This window comes from Desmodus rotundus, chromosome 12 (genome assembly GCF_022682495.2).
Source record: "Desmodus rotundus isolate HL8 chromosome 12, HLdesRot8A.1, whole genome shotgun sequence".
NCBI lineage: Eukaryota > Metazoa > Chordata > Mammalia > Chiroptera > Phyllostomidae > Desmodus > Desmodus rotundus.
Window position 1 is genome coordinate 89,657,440 of NC_071398.1, and position 17,265 is coordinate 89,674,704.

At 49.4% G+C, this 17,265-nt stretch overlaps 1 protein-coding gene across 2 annotated transcripts in view; it reads right to left on the reverse strand.

The window, feature by feature from the left end:
- Positions 1–374: 374 nt before the first annotated feature.
- The window catches only part of RGL1 (ral guanine nucleotide dissociation stimulator like 1), a 225,283-nt gene continuing 208,392 nt past the window's right edge, over positions 375–17,265 (reverse strand). For both annotated transcript variants that reach the window (XM_024552741.3, XM_053915560.2), the window contains 5 exons: positions 15,908–15,997; positions 11,268–11,454; positions 7,818–8,072; positions 3,353–3,467; positions 375–1,274 (listed from right to left, as the gene is read on the reverse strand). In XM_024552741.3, coding sequence (XP_024408509.2) covers positions 1,087–1,274; positions 3,353–3,467; positions 7,818–8,072; positions 11,268–11,454; positions 15,908–15,997 — 835 coding nt within the window. In that variant the 3' untranslated portion in view covers positions 375–1,086. The remainder of the gene's footprint in view (positions 1,275–3,352; positions 3,468–7,817; positions 8,073–11,267; positions 11,455–15,907; positions 15,998–17,265) is intronic.

Consider the following 17,265-nt stretch of genomic DNA (forward strand, 5'->3'; position numbering starts at 1 on the left):
CTCCCCATGAGGAGGCGCGGAAATGCTACAAAAGTTAGTACGTAAAACAGGACTTTGCTGTCAGCAGGCAGCGTCTTCCGAGGGGCTGTTAACGGAGCAGTCACTGCTTAGAAATCTTTCACAGGCTCAAAGTGATCACATACGAGTAGATTGCAGTAGGACTTTCTACACCTGAGGAACAAATTGCACATAATATAGAGCTGCTACGATCCAGGTGGCAAAAGACTCCAGACGTGGAGTTTTACATGCAAAAAGCAATCAGAAAAGGGTACGTTACCCGAGAACATGGCTATTGGCGCAGTAACGACTGTGATATGCCTGTTAGGGGGGAACAGAAACACAGGGCAGCTGCCACACATCAGGACGGGCCCGCATTGGCTCCAGAAGTGTCAGACGGCTGGACAGGGGGGTCGGCTGGGCCTACGAGCCTCCTCCCTGCCTCCCTGGGGCAGCCGGAGGCTGGGGTGCGGACAGAGGCAAGAAGCCATGGGCTCATCCAAGCCCTTTCCACAGTGGCCTTTCATGGAGCCTGTGGCACTTCCCGCCTCTGCAGCTGTTCCCCTCTGGTGGCACTTGACTGAGAAATTCGTCCTCTCCCTTAATAGAAACAGTTTGGACTTCGCATAATACTGGCACAAAGGACATTCTGTTTCCCAGGACTGGATCCACTTACTTGGCAGGTAGGAAACCAGGCTCTCAGTTCCTTCTATCTCCCTGTAAAAAGTGACCTCAACTTCCCAGGCCATTGTGCAAACTTGTTTTTTCCATAATCCAGAATATCCAAGTCTCTCATATATTTTATATGTACACATACATACCAAATATGTGTAATATATATTTATAAATGTGGATAATTTTTGCATTTCAGTCTCAGATAGGTCGAGGAGAATCAGTGAATCGTTCACCCTTTTCACAGCAGACTCGCCTCCAATCTCCCCACAGGGCCTTGCACACCACAGGTACTCAATAAGTACCTGCTGACGTCACTGATGACCCTCTAACACTGGACGGTAGTTGCAGTCCCCACGGCCTGTCCTCAGCCCCCCTCTGCCGCCGTGGGCACGCAAGGGGCCGTTGGTCCTCCCTTCAGAGGGTGATTTTGCTGTGTCTGTTGCTCCAGCAGCCCCGCTTAGCTGTCCTGGGCAAGGTCAGGCTGGTCCGGCTGCGCAGTTTCACTTGGTCTTCCGTGGCGTTCTTTTTGCGTAAAATGAAGTCAAAGTTCACCTGGCTGTTCATGGCGTAAAAGACATTTGCCGAGTCTGGGATCACGAGCTCTAGAAAAGATGAGCGCAGAGAAGCGGTCAGCGTGTGCGGGTCAGCCCAGCATGGCGAGCGGCAGGGGGAACGTCTGCCCAGGGACGAGGCTGGGACTGTGGTCCCCCGCCCAGTCCCTGGAATGTGAAAGGAACCAGAGAGTGACCAACCACTGCCCCCCCCAAAACAGGTTCCTACAACTTCTCCGATCCCAACTTAGAAAGACGAAGTGCAAATAAACGTTCACATGCAGAATGCTTTAACTGGAAAGGAGTTCTGTAGGAGGCAGAGCCCGAGCGAATTTACATGACATTGCCAAGATCACAGCCAGCTATGAAAGAATGGGACAAGAACCTAGGTCTCCTTCCTCCCTAGTCTATTTCCTACTCCGAAATGCAGCTTTTCTGAGACTGCGAGGGTCCACTGACATGGGGGGTGGGGAGTAGAACATCTACAGTGTTTTCCAGAACTCTTTGCTTGGAATATAGAAATGTTTTTGAGGTAATCCCTAATCCACCCAGTATTTTATTCCTTCTGAGGCCCTGCTTCATCAAGAGCTTGCATTTCATATGAAACAGCATCCCTTTGAGACAGTGCGTATCTGTTCACATTTGAACAGCTGTGTCTCCGATGATTCCCAGGTCCATAGCTGCAACTTCTGAGCAAGGAGTACTCCAGGTGTGATACGAAGTGATCAAGCGAAGTTATTTTAACTCATTCTCATTTTTAAAAGAAGGTATATGCACCCAGGGGCCATGGGAATCTAAACACCCAAACAGGGACTACGAAGGGTAAACTGCAAGTTCAGCTCTGTGGCAGTGGAGGGGGAGGCCACGCATGGGGCACCTGATGGCAGAACTGGGGGAACTCAACCCGCATTAACTTCAGACACCGAGCTCGGACTGCAAGACCGATGCAGTCAGGTTCTCAGCGACTCGGGAAGAACACCTCGCATAAAGTGCCTCCATCTCCCGCCCAACATTCCCATTCAACTACCCAAGCACTGAGGCCAGGGAGGCCAGGCAGCCCACCCAGGACCACGCTGTGGCAAACAAAGCTGGCCCGGCCGCATCTCAGGCTTCCTAGGTCTTCAGATCCGCCAGCCTCACCTGAGTGTTTTTGTTGGCAACGTGGTAAAACTCAGGAGACCTCACTTTAGGCTTAGAATTTTAACTGAAACATCAAAGTATATAGCTCACGACTGAGAAAGGTGTGCCCTGCAAGCTAGGGCTCAGCTGGATGAATGAGAAAATTTCCAAGAAGCAGTTGACAAAGAACTTTCTCGGAGGCTACGGTCTTTCATCCTGGGGAAAGGTACCACTAAGTCTGGCTGCTCTCCACTGGGGTCCTTCTGTCCTGGGAAATGAGTCCCATTCTGACTGAGTCCCTTTCTGTGATGTGACGGTGTGGAGGAGCTGTGTCCCAGCTTCTCTCCTCTCAGCAAATACAAGCTCAATTCAGATGAGCAAATAGGCACATTGGGGTGATTATTTGCCCAGTGTTTCCATAAAAGGCATTTCTTTGAGGAATGGGTTCTAGGCATAGGAAGCATTTCACAGGTCACCAGTTCCCTGCCTCACGAAGTGTGACCTAAAGACCCCTCCCCATCCCGGGGTTAGCAGATTCCGCTACTTGAAGACCGATCGTGAACAAAGACGCAATGGAAGGCAAGCTTGCCAGCCCCTCAGGCGTCGCAGACTGCAACAATGGAAATGAACAGCTGCAGCTCGGGTGTACACCCGGCTTGCACATGCATCATGGGGTAGAGGAGGTGCCTGGCCCCCTGCAAACACCCAGCAGGACCCCCAGCCCCCACCAACCCTGACTCAGGGAAAGACCTCACACCCGGAGAGAAGTTTACAACAAGCGGGCAGCAGGCCTTCTCAGCAAAGCGTAGACATAAGAAGGGTTATCGGGGTGGGAAGCAGCCTGAGACACTTAATTCTACAAGTGCAGCAATGGCGTGGCCCCAGACAGCTCTGCCTTTGCACAGTTAAAACCCCCACTTGATTCCATGTAAAAAGAAGGCACTGCACCCATTTTCTGTCTTTTAAAGCCAGGGAGACCTGCGTGGGGAGGCGAGAAGGCGTGCACCCACCTTTGTCCTCCGAGATGACCTGCACCAGCTCGTACTCCTCGGCTGGGTCCGAGTCCAGGTTGTGCTTCAGCATCGCCCTCTGGACCACGGCGGGGGTTTTGTCCTGGCTCGTCAACTGCAAGGCAGGGAAGAGGGGCAACACGTGTAGCTGCATCTTTCCCCAGAGAGGTCTCCTGGCCCTCTTATCCTTGCCGTCTTGTGCCTCCCAGGAGACACGGCCTCAGCAGTCAAAGGGTGATGGGTCACCTACTGCCAGTCGCCTACTGACCCAGAGCCACATTGTCTTCCCCACTAAACTACCGAGAAGGCATGCCTTGCGTGTCTCCCTCACCCTGGCTGAGGTTCCAGTGAGAGATACTGTATGAAAAATGTGCAGCATTTTCAGTCTGGGACCAAAGTTATCCTTACCTGCTGAGCTGCGGCTATGGCACTGGCTACTACCTGGGGGTCAGAAATGGCCTGTTCTGCACGCTGACCATTTCAAATAAACACAGTGACCCCATGACCCAGCAATCCTACACCCAGGTACTGCCGAGAGAAATGAAAACAAGTATCCGCAAGAGAACTCGCACACGAAGGCTCCTAGCAGGTTAATTCCTAATAGCTAAAGGCTGGAGCCAACCTGAATCTCCACCGACAGGAGAAGAGGGAGTGGGTAAAGGAATTATAGTACGTTCCCCACAGAACACTAATTGGCCGATTCAGGGCGATGAAGCCCTGATACACGCAGTACTGGGGACGAGTCTCTAACACATGAGATTCAATGTGGATTTGAGCCAAAGAAGCCAGATGCAAAAGATTACATGCTGCAGGAGTCAATTCTTTTAAAAACAGGCCGAACTAACCTGTGGTGTTAGGAAGCTGACTTTAATTAGCCTTTACCTTGACCAGGTTAAGAGGGGATTGCATTGACGGGAAGAGGCACAAAGGAATTTTTGGAAGGACGCAAGAAGTTTCTTTATCGAGACTTGGGGTGATGGTCACATATATAAATGCAGACGCAGACAGAGACAAGAAGAGGCAGAGGCAGAGGTAGAAGTAAAGTTACTAAAACCCAAAGACCTAAGCACAAGATCTCTGTATGTAGTTGTTTGTAAGTTATGCGTCAATAAAAATCAGCTTCTAAATGTTTAAAAGTATAAATCTTTTTTGAAAAAGTATGTTTCCCCTCACCACCAATCCTGACTCTCTCCTCTTCACCCTGCCCATGAGCCACATGTCGGCAGGGTGCTCAGGACAGAGGCTCACATGTACACCACGCGATTCCCTTAAATATGAAAGGCAGAAAACGAAAACACAAGTTATTCTTACTCAGAAATGAAAGCTGTTCTCACCAGGCAGTAAAAGGAGAGACAACCACAAAAACAAAGAGAAGACAGAGAAGCTGAAGTTCCCCAGAGAATGGCGTCACTGGGACCCAGGGACAGCGAGGCCCAGCTGTCTCCCTCCGGTTGGGAGCAGCAGCTGGTTTTTGTGATTCAGTAAACAACGTGCATTGCAACGGGTCCCTGCGGGCAAAAAAAGACCTTGCACATCTGTCCGTTACTAAAACATCTGGCATAGCCACGTACAAGGGAGAAATAAGGGCACACAAAATTTTAAAGGAGGGAACATGTCGTTTGGTGGTTTACGGAAAATACTCCCACAGCTGAATGCAAGTGGACGAGGAGCATGAAACCAAAGGAGAAAGGACACCACTCCGGGTGGGGGGGGCGGCACATGGGGCTAAGATGGTTAATGAAACCTACTGAAGGAGAAAGCCAGGCTACCCTCATCTTCTTCTTACCTCCACCTTCCCCGCTGTGTCCAAACGAGGACGGGAGAGCCAGGGGCTTTCCTTCAGTGCCCAGGGCTGAGTGCCACGAAAGCCACAGAGGGGGCCATCTCGAGCGATCACGCAGCGGTGTGTTGATACGCTGCACCAGCCCCGCTGGGCAGACACGTGTAATGTGAGCCTCGTTCGTAATTTTAAACGTCTAGTAGCCACATTACACAAGTGTTGTAAAAAATATAATTTTAACAATATGTTATTTAATCCAATGTATCCAAATTATTTCAGCATGCAATCGATATGAAAACTACTAATGAGATATTGTACGTTCTTTTTTGGTACTGAGCCTTCAAAATCTGGTGCATGTTTCACAGTTACAGACATCGTGATTCGGACCGCCTGCTTCTCAAATGCGTAACCACCGCATGTGGCAACAACTCCACCGAGTGGGGTGGCATCGATGACGCTCGGGTGTCGCCTTCACGCACCTCAAGCAGGAAATGAAACAATTCCCTGCGCCCCTTCCCTGAGGTTAGTTTTCTAACGGCCCAGGTCGGTTTAGCCTGTTTCTGAATGAACAGGCTCCCACAGGACGTAATCGTCTGTGCCTCCTTTCTTTGGCCTCTCCATGATGTGTCAGAGACTCGCCCACGTTGACCGTTGCATGAATCAGTTAGTTCCTCTTAGTTCAGAGTCACCCTAGAGTCACATACGTGACACTTCCTCCTCTGGCAGGCACGTGTCAGAGGGCCCACCTGAATAAGCCATGTGCAAACACAGAAACAACACGATGACCTTGTCCTCCTTGATCAGCCCCGCCCCCACTACCGGGGAGTTCTGTCTCAGCCTACACCCATCCCCCCAAGAGCGTAACCACCCAGGTGAGGCTGCATGGCTCCCAGGATTCGACTCTAGTTCCAACCCGTATTTCTGATCATCTACTAGACGATGCCATGTGGGTATCTTACCGGTACCCCCAATTTCAAAGCCCCACACCTCCTCCTCCAGCAGGTCCTATCTCACTTGGTGGGGCCAGCATCGCCAAGCTGCCCTGGACAGCCCCGAGTCCCCCCTTTCCTCGTCCCCAACAACAGTAACCAAACACTGATAACCGGATGAACGGATTCTACAATTACACCTGATAAAAATCTTCTTTAAACCCTATGGTCTCCAGTCACAAGACCATCAGCCAAACCCTCACCATCTCCCATACAGAACGTGACAGCAGCTTCCTAATGTGCTTCCCTGCCCCCAGCCCAGCCCCTGTACTCCAGCCCCTAGACGCCACAGTTCTCGGTCCTTGTCTAATGAATAAATCCAATTGTATCTTAAAAGCCTTCGAAAAGACCCTATGGCCAGTGGGACTCACACAAACTCTTTCACGCGGGCCTTAGGCCCTTCACTGTCTGGTCTGATCTTTACTAGAGTATTTACAACATTCTGAATAATGCTTTATAATCTCTCTTTTGCTAAGTTCTTCAAAGACAGAAATGTCTCATTTACCTGCCTACCCCCAAATTCTCATCCAATGACTAGTACACCACCAAGTTTAAGAAATATTTAGTGGGTTTGATGCATGTTTTAGTAAAGCTTTTCTTCAGAAAGTTAAAAGGTAGTCACCTCCACATCACTGTGTCGTATTCTGAGCTGAGCTCAGAAGCCCTCAGAGTGCCCGCAAAGAAGGTGAGTGATGGAGATGAGATGTAGGTTACTGTGGGACTGTACCGCCAAGCAGAACATGCTTTTCAATATGCAGTATGTCCTGTAAGCTAAAATGTGCCTTCTTGTGATAAACACACCAGACCTTACATGCATGCACACACGGGGAGAGCTCTGTGCTCCAAAAGACTGCCGCTATCCGAAACTCGTGGGACTGTGCTCGAAAGCACAGTTTTTATGAAAAGCTCAAAGAGCCCAGTCTCATCTGTTTGTACACACACCGTATCTTGCCACGTATGATGCACTCCCACGTATAGTGCGCGCCCACGTTTGGGGCCCAAGCTTTCAGGAAAAAATCTTTTGCTTTAATTCAATTTTTGATTTATTTATATTTAGAAGCAAAACCAATTATCATATTCCAGGGTATAGTTTTGCATATGGACATCATTATTGCTTTCTAAAGTTATACCTTTAATGCATAAGCATAAATAAAAGAATTAAAAACATTTATGTAGATATGGAATTAATACTACTCATGTATATTGCGCATCCTTATTTTTCCCTCAAAAACTTAGGCAAAAAAACTGTGCATTATACATGGCAAAATACGGTAGGTCCTTGTGGACTCAAACTATATTTCCAGCCTGATCATCCAATTTACTAAGTTGGATTCCAAATGACTTAAAAGAAAAAATTCTCCACCAGAGACATTGCTAAGAGTGTGTGGCCATTTGTTTATAAACCCAGACAGGGAACTCCACAGGACGACCCCCGAGAGGGGGTGCAGCAGGGGCATCCCCCTTGGAATCCGTTATACGGCCGTCCAGGTGGACAGTTTTGACAAGGGGGACACGGACCCAGAGATGTGAAGAGTGTATCCTACAAGCACTGCTGGTGAGCAGGCATTTGTGTGCGTGCATCATTGGTGCGTGCCCAGGGAGATCCGGGGACGTGTGGTCTGGCACACACTCTTTGAGCGTGAGCGCGCACATACGCCAACAGGGTGCGTGTCCCTGGCCGGTCTCAGCGCCTCACCATGATGCTCTTGTACATGTTGCCGTTGTTGTCCTCCACGCTGATGCGGATGATGCAGGAGTCTTCCAGCTGCTGGTTGTAAACGGGAGGCGGCACTGTCGAGGTAATGGAAGTCACGGAGACGGAGCGCTTGTGGACTTTGGGGTTGTTGTTGCAGGGCGGCGGGGAGGACAGGGGGTTGGCTAAGGACGACATCCCTGAGGAGTTGGTGTCCATGGAATGGATAGAGGAGCACGAAGAGGACGACTCGGAGAGCTGCAAAGTGAGCACACCCCAGAGGAACACGGAACTGTTAGAATCTCGGCCAACAGCGTGGGTCAGAATTCTCAAAGCAGAGCCGCTGAGACGACCGCATTTCAGTGGGTTCCTCCAGGCAGCCCACCGCACACATGCATCTCGTCTCAGGTGGGCAGCCCCAGTGCAGACGCCAATCAGGGACTCAGTACTGGACCCAATCACCCTACTTCTCTGTGAGGGAGGGGGTTCTCTGCTGTCCTGTTATTAGCTGCTCTGAGGGGAGTGAACCAGCAGATGGCAGCAGATACCAGAAACTAGAGGCAACATGGGCTCCCAAAGGAAGCCCGGAAGCTTCCAGGGCAGGAGGAAAGAAAGCCTTACAGACGGTTTATCTGGTCCCACTTGCCTTGGGTGGGAACGGTGCCTGAGATCCCACAGGCAGCATTTCTATCTTGATCCCACTTCCCAATCAGACTTTGTAGCAGGCGAGAAAGGTTGACATTTTTAGAACATTCTAAGGCAGGCCACAATATACAGCCCTGTGTGAAATATTGGTCCTGAAAAGGCCCCAGGAGGCCAGCGGCCCACTCCCTTTCCACTGCTGAGGGTCCCGAGGCCAGAGAGGAGACTGTCGGCAGTGCCACCTGGACATGCTCCCCCGTTCCCCGGCTCCTGTGGCCAGTGCACAGAGCAAGGGCGTAGCCAAGGCCCGGCCTACGGCTGATGGTAACGTGAATGAACTTGAACGAACACTGTTCCCCATTACCTCGGTGACACTTATCACTGTGGGGCTGTGATGAACTCTCCTCTAGCTGGAGAACAAAACGCAGAGCATTGTGCAGATGGGGGAAGAGTCAGAACGGCGACTTGCCCAAGGGAACGCAGCCTGTGAGCAGCTCTAGCACTTTCCGCATTTGCTTCCAGTTGTCAGTCACACCAAGGGTAATTAAGGAGTGAGGTGCTACCTAAATGTGCTTTCCAATGAACTACAGAGTTTTCTATGTGCAATACCAACTATCAAAGATGTAGGATGCTCCCAACTCAGTCAGTGGTGTTCCAAAAAGTCAATGTTTAAATTGAATCATTTTAAATATCAGTTAGTGTTGCAGAAAATGACCAATAATTTCTCAGGAGTCAAGCCAATTATACCACTTAATCCTATCAAATCATCGGGAAGTCGTTTAAAAAATAAATAACATTCATTTCCTTCATATCAGCCTGACTTTCCAATGGAAACGGAGAGCGGAAATTTAGTTTTTGGATCGCCTGGCTTCCAAGTAGAATGGAGTCTACTCCACTGTGTTTCCTACAAACGTCTTCCTATGGCACAATCGTGACTGGTTTAACTGGAGCCCAGCAAGCTGACACGTCAGCTCTGAGATGCAGGAGTCAGTACCCGGGGCTCTGCCATACATGGTTTAGTTACATTTCCCCCTCCTGTTCCCAAGGGAACCCAGTGGCGGCTGACTGGCTGATGGTGGGTGGGTGGCTGGCAGCCGATGGGCTGACGGTCGCCCTGCCTGCCCGTGCACCTCGATGGGCATCCACCACAAGGGGGTCCGTGTCCCAGCTACTGGTCGCCTTCTTTCTCTTTCATATAAATCCATTTTCCTTCATTAGATTTCCCCCAATTTTAACGACACTTATAATTACTTAAGATAAAGCCTTGACGATAAAGCTGGGAGACAGCAGCTCTACACAGACTGCCTGAGGAACCCCCAAATTCTTAATGAGAATTTCCTCCGAGAAGCAAGTAGGAGGATAGGTGTTTGGAAATCACGATCTGGGGAGGGAAGCGTAAGGGCCTGTCTGTCAGAAGGTGAATAGGGAGACCTGGCATTTTGACAGATTCAGTGATTCATGTCAAGGTCACGGAGAACGACCACACCCCTGGCTTAGGGAAACACCTGAGAAAATAGCTATAGGTGTTTGCAGAGATTTTCCCTAAAATTAGGAAAATGTTCCCTGGGTTTCAAAACACAAAGGCGAGGAATGCAGCTGGGGTGGCCTGGCTCTTCTCAGTCTGAGGGTCCTGGGCAGGGTGGCCTTCCTGCCCTGGCTGCTGCGTGACGAGGCCACCTGAGGACCCCCAATTGCTGCTGTGGCTGTAACAGGACGGGAAACCGTGCAGACCCCTAGCAAAATGGTATAAACAACATGAAGGAATTGTCACCAACACTCTACCTCTCCGGCCTGAGCACAACCGAAGGGCCAGAAGTCACTTACACAGCACGTTTGGTGGCCCAAACCTCCCCAAATGCTGCAAATTTTAGTCACATCAAGGTCGCTGTCTTTGATCCTAGCTCAGTGACTAACAACCGAAGCAGACGTGCACAGAAGACGAGGATGGGCCTTTTGCCTCCTTTGCAATGACTTTTGCAGTGTGGAAAATGGAAACTCTGTGGGGATTCTTTTTCACCTCTCATCACTTTCCTCCTGGGGGACGTGGTAGATTGTATCACTGTTACCAACTCCTTCCCCTCCTCTGCAACCATGCCCTTTGCCCTGTGATCCCACAGTTCCCCCCACGGCCAGGGGAATATAGTTCCCTGCCTCTTTTATTTGTGGGGATTTGGCCACATGATTTCCTTTGGCCAATAAAATGTTGCAGGTATGACCCAGGTGAAGGCTTCCTGTGTGCATAGGGTTGGAGCTGCCCTCTGTTCACCTGCCTTAGCACGCTAAGAACATGCCTCGGGGAGCCCTCACTCCAAAAAGAATAGAAGGCAGACAGGGCAGGCCCGGCCCAACCCAAAGGAACCAGCCTGCAGTGCACGACAGAGAATGAGCGGTGTCTGGTTTAAGTGCTGAGTTTGAAGCGCTTTGCTACACAACATCGTTGCAATAAAAGCCTGACGGAGACAAGCTATGGCATCAAGAAGAGGACACATCTCTGTCTCTTGACTTTTCTGGCCCTTTGAAGGAAACCTTACATCTCCTGGACAAAGTGCAGCTCACTTTACAGGTTACACTCCTTCAGCTGCCTGTGGGTGTGGGTGTGGGTGTGGGTGTGGGGCGACCCTGCAGAAGCCAGAGGGGTGGACCCACATGCCTGCTGCTTTCAGACCTGAATCTGTGAGGAACGAGTCCCCAGACAGACCTTGGCTCTTGGCACCTCCTAAATACATGGCTTTCAAACTCCTGTGCAGTGATAAACTTGACAGCAGGCATTCCCCGTGTCTGAGTTAGGAATTAGGGAGCGGGACTGGGTACCTTTTTCTGAGGCTCATCGGGCGTGTCCATGGGCGTGATGGAGCCCTCCTCAGCCTCTGAGTGGTTCGACTCGCAGGACGACACGCTGACAGAGTCCATGCTTTCGCCAGAGCTCCCACTGGCAGTGGACTTGGGCTGCTCCTTGGTGGGAGTGCTACTGGTGATAATGTCCGACCCCAGAAACAGCCTGCAGAGAGCACAAGGCCAGGCGTTCCGGCTCTTACAAGTCTGGAATCCGTGACCGAGCAAATGCAGGGTCCGCACAAAGAACGCCCCTTGTTTATGACAAAACCATAAGCATGTCATTCTGTAACATAACAATAGCACACTCAAGAACACCATAGGACATTTTCGGTGACGTGTTCAAATTAAAACTATAAATTATCACACCCATATTATTCCCCTACCAACCACACTCAAGCAGGCCTTACTTCTGCTGGACCCGGCATTTTTGTGTTAATTAAGTCCTTGATGTTGTCTCAATCCTGTGCTCCCCGTCATTGTTAGTTTAGGAGAACATTTGCTACAAAGTTTCTAACAGATCACAGTAAACATCTTGTCCCAGTAGATTATTTCCAACCTCAAAGAACACCCAGGGTGCTTAGCGGAATAAAGGGCCGTGCTAATCTGAAGTCTTTCTAGGTCAAGGGTTCTCCATTTTTTCAGCAGTCTGTGGACCCGTTGGGCAGGATCAGAAAATGAGCTTGTCATGAAATGAACTTCATGAGGCTGAGGAAGACTGGCACTGAGCTGGACAAGAAACCGCACAGGGGAGGTCCTGCTTTCTACCGTCTGGTGCACTGCAGTAACCGCAGCCTCTTCACTATCAACAACTAGGTAAGAAACATTAAAAAATCTTTTTAAAGTTGGGCAAAATAGTAAGGAAAACCCCTCCAGGCCAGAAAGGAAAAGAAAACCGAAAACCAGAAGCACGTGGGCCAATTCTGCAGCTGCTCTGGATGGGGAGTGGGAGGTGCCAATCTTGGCAAACTAGGGACATAGATTTTAACACACAGGCCCCAAAGATGAGGGCTGCTGTCTGCATAAGTAAGAGAGTTGGAACTGAGACCCCTTGCGTGGAGCCAGGACCCTCAAAGGGCTGTACCCTCGGTAAGAAGATGGGCTAGAAAAGCATCTTCCTGTTGGCACAGGAAGACAGTAGGGCAGCTTCTGTCCTTGCGTGAGCCTCGGTGAAGAAAAGTGTCTCTCCAGAAATCACGTGCAGTCTCAGCCAGCACCTCACTCAGCTTTGCTACCCACATGGTCTAGGAACTCCAGGCCAGTGATACTTCTGAGGAAACTAGATTTTTCTTAAACAAAACCATTCTGGAGAAATAAACCTTCAACTTAGGCTGCAGAGAATACCCTGATAAAAATAAGCTGACAATACAAAAGTATAAAATGCACACAAGAAAATATCCTACCCAAAGAGAGAGTCAACAAGCATAACACACAGCAGGTTCAGACTCCTGAGGACTTCAGATATAAGAACTGTCAAAAAAAAACCACCCTAATAATTTATTCATTCATCTGACAAATATCTGAGCATCTACCATGGGCCACCCTATAAAATAAGTATATTTTAAAAGTATTAAAGATATAAGAAAAGAAATTGAAAACAGGTGTTAAGAGCAAGATACTCTGGCAAATGCAATTTGAAAAAAATACCACTTCTAGAGTAAACAAATTGCAGGGATTTAAATTAAAGACTCAGTGCAAGGATTAAATAAGTGTTGAAGAGAAAAAGTATGCACGAGATGACAGATCTGAAGAAAATCCTTAGAAATCAGCATCAAAATGAGAGACACGGAAAATAAGACAGGTTAACAGACACAGAGGACAGAGTAAGAAATGCCCGCATCCTGGCAGGAGCCAGTTCAGAGAATGGAAGAGGGACCACATCTGAAGAGATGGTGGCTGAGAAGGTGCCAGAACAAACAACCCACATGAATCCTCAGATCCAGGAACCACATCTAGAATGGGATAAATAAGATTTAACCCCCGCTTAAACTGTATAATAACATATAAAAGACAGAAGAAATTCTTAAAAGCAACAGGATGGGGCAATAATACAAAGGAACAGTAATTAAACAGTTAGCAGACATCTTAAAAGCGACCACAGAAGTCAGAAAACATGGAACAACGCCTTCAAGTGCTGAGTAAAAATAACAGCCATTCTTGAATTCTATACCCATGTGATTTAATTCCAAGAGTGAGAGCGAAATACTGTCGCAGACAAAGGCCGACAGGGTTCCCCAGGAACAGACAACACGGGAAGAAGTGGTAAAAGGAGGGGAGGAATAAGAAGCAAGAAGGAATGGCACGTTCCCAAACAAGCACTGACTGTATAAAATAACAGTAACAGAAACAATAAGGATGACGTTGACTTCTATTAAGTATTTTAGGAATCATAAGCTCAAATTCCAAGACCTGAAGCCTACTTTTTCTGCCTCCTCTCCACCCCTCCTGCCCCGTTTTCCAGGTCACCTCCTTCGTTGGACGCCCAAGTACTACTGGGCTAGAGTGGGAAGGGCTAAACTCTGATCACAATTCACAGAAGGAAAATAACGCTACTGTCTCGCGCCTCCGTGGACTACAAGGTAGACCTTCCAATGTGGGCCTTCAGCCCGTTGTCTGAGTCTGTGGCTTAGAATGACTTCGTTCAAAGACTAAAGGTTTTTCCAGCTGGGCGATTTAATGAGATCGTTCTACTTTGTAAAGGTTAATTCTAATCCAATACTAGGCATCTCCAACCTTCAAACAAGGCACCCCTTCCCCCAGGGTTCCTATGGCCCAGAAACCCCCAGTGCTTCGTGATGCCGAGAGGCTCACCAAGAGGTCCTGCGTCCCTGCACGCCCCGGTCAGGGAGCCCGACTCCAAGTGCAGGTGTCAACCTGACTGGCCGCCCAGTCAGGCCTTTGCCCAGGCGTGGTCAGGCCTTTGGGTTTTCGCAAAAGAGAGCTTGTTCTCCCCCATAACTGCAGCAATGAAAAGATAGCAAGATACTATGGAAGATTCCACAGAGGGGAATCCAAAAGTTCATAAAGCTGGCCCTCAGGAGGGCCCAGGTAGACACTGAAGTAGAGAGAGAGGTCGGGCAAGGCATCAGGACTACCTTAACAATGCTTTCTGTAAAATCACATGCTCCAACCTAACCCTCAAATGCCTCACATCGCCCGGCAGAGATCAGATAGAAAGAAGCCTGAGCAGCTGCCGAGAGTGGGAGATCACGCCGTCCACACCCAGAAAGGGCCTTTGTATGCTACACTGGGGAAATGGCAATATCCAACTTCATGTACCATCCCCTGCCTTAGAGTGACTCACTGACGTAGGTGGAGAGACAGTGCAGGGAAGTATCAAAAACTCATAAAAACACTCAGAATCCTGACCCTCACCCCCCCCCCACAAAAAAAACAGATTCAAAAAGTAGTAACAGAGAGTTGTTCCATAAACAGTAGCGGTAGCTTTCCACAGAGAGCGAGGCGCTGTTTGGGGCGTCACGACCCCGCCAGTCCAGCAGCAGCCCACAGAGGGGTCACTTTTATCCCCATCTCACAAACCACAGAGCAGAAACTCACACAGTAAGTAACTGGGTGGGCTGACATGTGTCTGCTGAGCGTGCCTCCCAAGCCCACTCTGCCATGAAAAAACTGTCCAATATTCCAGTCACTGTCCATGCTTTCCCCTGGCCAAAGCAGGTGTGCCACCAAAAAGATGAGACACAGGTGTATGTCCTCAAAGGAGAGGGAGGCCTGGGCGGCTGGAGAATGAGGAGTAGAGTGAGCAGGACAGAGGAGGAGACATGGGTACGAGACAGGAGGTCAGGGCTGGGGAGGCACTGTGGACCCTGAAGCCTCCTGAGGGCCACTGCTGGGACTCTGGATTTTCCTCAAGAGGAGACAGGTGTGCCAAGAGAGCTCCAGAGGGCCTGTCCTCTGCCCGGCACCGAGCTGAGCCGACAGCCGCGAACACTGGGGACAAGGTTCCTCTTTCAGGTGGCTGACATCCACGGAAGAACGAGCCAGTGTGATTGGCAGTGATGGGGGTAGACAGCCGCGTTAGGGAGGCGCTGTCTCACGAGGTTACATTTTGCCAATGTTGACCACGGACAACGGGCACTCCAGGCCAAAGGAACAGCTACCGCAAAGGCCCCGAGAGAGCCTGCTGTGGTTTCGGGGTGGTGGGGAGACGGGTGAATAAGGAGGAGTGATGGGTGAGGGGACCGTGGTCAAGAAGGCTGGGGAAGATGGTGCAGGGCCTAGTAAACTAGAATAAGGAGTTCGGGTGCTATCTTAAAATAAAACCACTGGAGCTTTTTCAGCAAGGAAGTGATACAATCTGGTGTACATGTTAGGAGGCCACCAGACTCCATGGAGAAGGACTGCTGGGAGAGGGGTGGGCGGGAAGCTAGGAAGGTGCTGCTAGATTGCTGTAGGCAAGAGGTGATGGTGGTTCACACCAGACAGCACAGTGGGAAAGAAAGAATGGATTTTCATGGCAAAGAGAGAAGCTATTTAACAAGTAAGTAAATTGTCCTTCACTTTTCCCCTGGCTCAGGGGGGCTGTGTTGAATACACTTCCTCTCCCCAACTCTGACAGGACCCCCCTGAGGCCCCCGGGGCCCCCGAGTGACACTCACAGGCTGAGCCTCTTCACCATGCTCTTCCGAGGCTTGGGCGAGGTGGCGCTGGTGTCGGGCGCCGCTTCAATCTCACAGGACAGGGCGTAGCTGGGGGTGAGAAGGGGGCGCGGGAGGTCAGGGCTGAACAATTGAAGAACGAATTTACATTCACGTGATTTGTTGGTTTTATTTTAGAGGAAGGTTCTGATTATTCAAAGTGAAGGTATGTACTATGTTGTTCTATCACCCATGTCAGAGGGTACTGGCTTAATGGCCAGATCTTACAAATCTGCATATGTAAGATCCCCATTCCAGGCACAGAGACTGAGGCTGATTAGTTCCTCCCGCCTGGAACACGTGGATTTGTGTTTTGTGGCAACATCGAAGGCTGATACCAATCTCTTTCCTGACCATGCTCATCCCGCTGCTAAGTTGGGGAAGAATCCTCTTCTCCACTATCTCCCTTCTATTGCTTTGTGTGGGGGCACGTACTTACTTTTTTTCTAAGTTTCTCTGAAAGAAGAGACTTTTGTAAACTACCTAATCTTCAGCGAACAGAGCCAGTTACATTATTGATAAAGATATATCAATATGGTTTTTAATTGCCAAAACCTCTTCAATTAAAAGCGCTCCAGATTCAGACATCTCCATGCCAGGCAGACAGAAACCCACAAACACAAGAGGAACTGATATCTGACTTGAAATGTCTTTTGCGAAAACCTGAACTCCAGCTAGCAGGTGCATCTGGTTCCGGGTGGGTGAGGAAGGGTAAGTGTGGTGATTAGCCTGGTGAGTCGCTAATTATGTGTACATTTTTTGAACCTAAAGATATGTACGAGTATTTGCTCAATAGAAGGCAGGACCAAGTCATTGATATGGGAATTATTCAAACATTAACTTAAGCTGTAGGGGGTTTTATAAATTGTGAGAGAGAAAGGATATGTTTAACGGGATTCCTTTAATCATTAAAAAGTCAACTGTACAGCTGATGCTTTGAGCCTGGACTTCGATCCGAGCCACGACCCGGCAATATGTTCCGTGTGGGAGAAGGGTGGACACGGAGAGGAAGCTAATCCGCACAAGTGATCGTGAGACCAGAAAATGAGGAGGCCATAACTGCTTTGTTCTCTACAAAGCAGAGAAAACATCTTCACCGACTGAGGCGAACTCTGAGTAAAGAAGAGGTTTGTTTTAATTAACAGGACCGATCTATTCTGGGATTTTAAAAGACCTCAGAAATCACCTAGCTTTCAAATGGGGAAACTGAGGTTTACAGAGGTTATGTGGTTCGCCCAACATTAGATGGCCCCCTTTCAGAGCTTAGGTGACAGAGTCAGCAGACCCAAGTGAGAGTCCAGACTCTCTCACTGATTAGT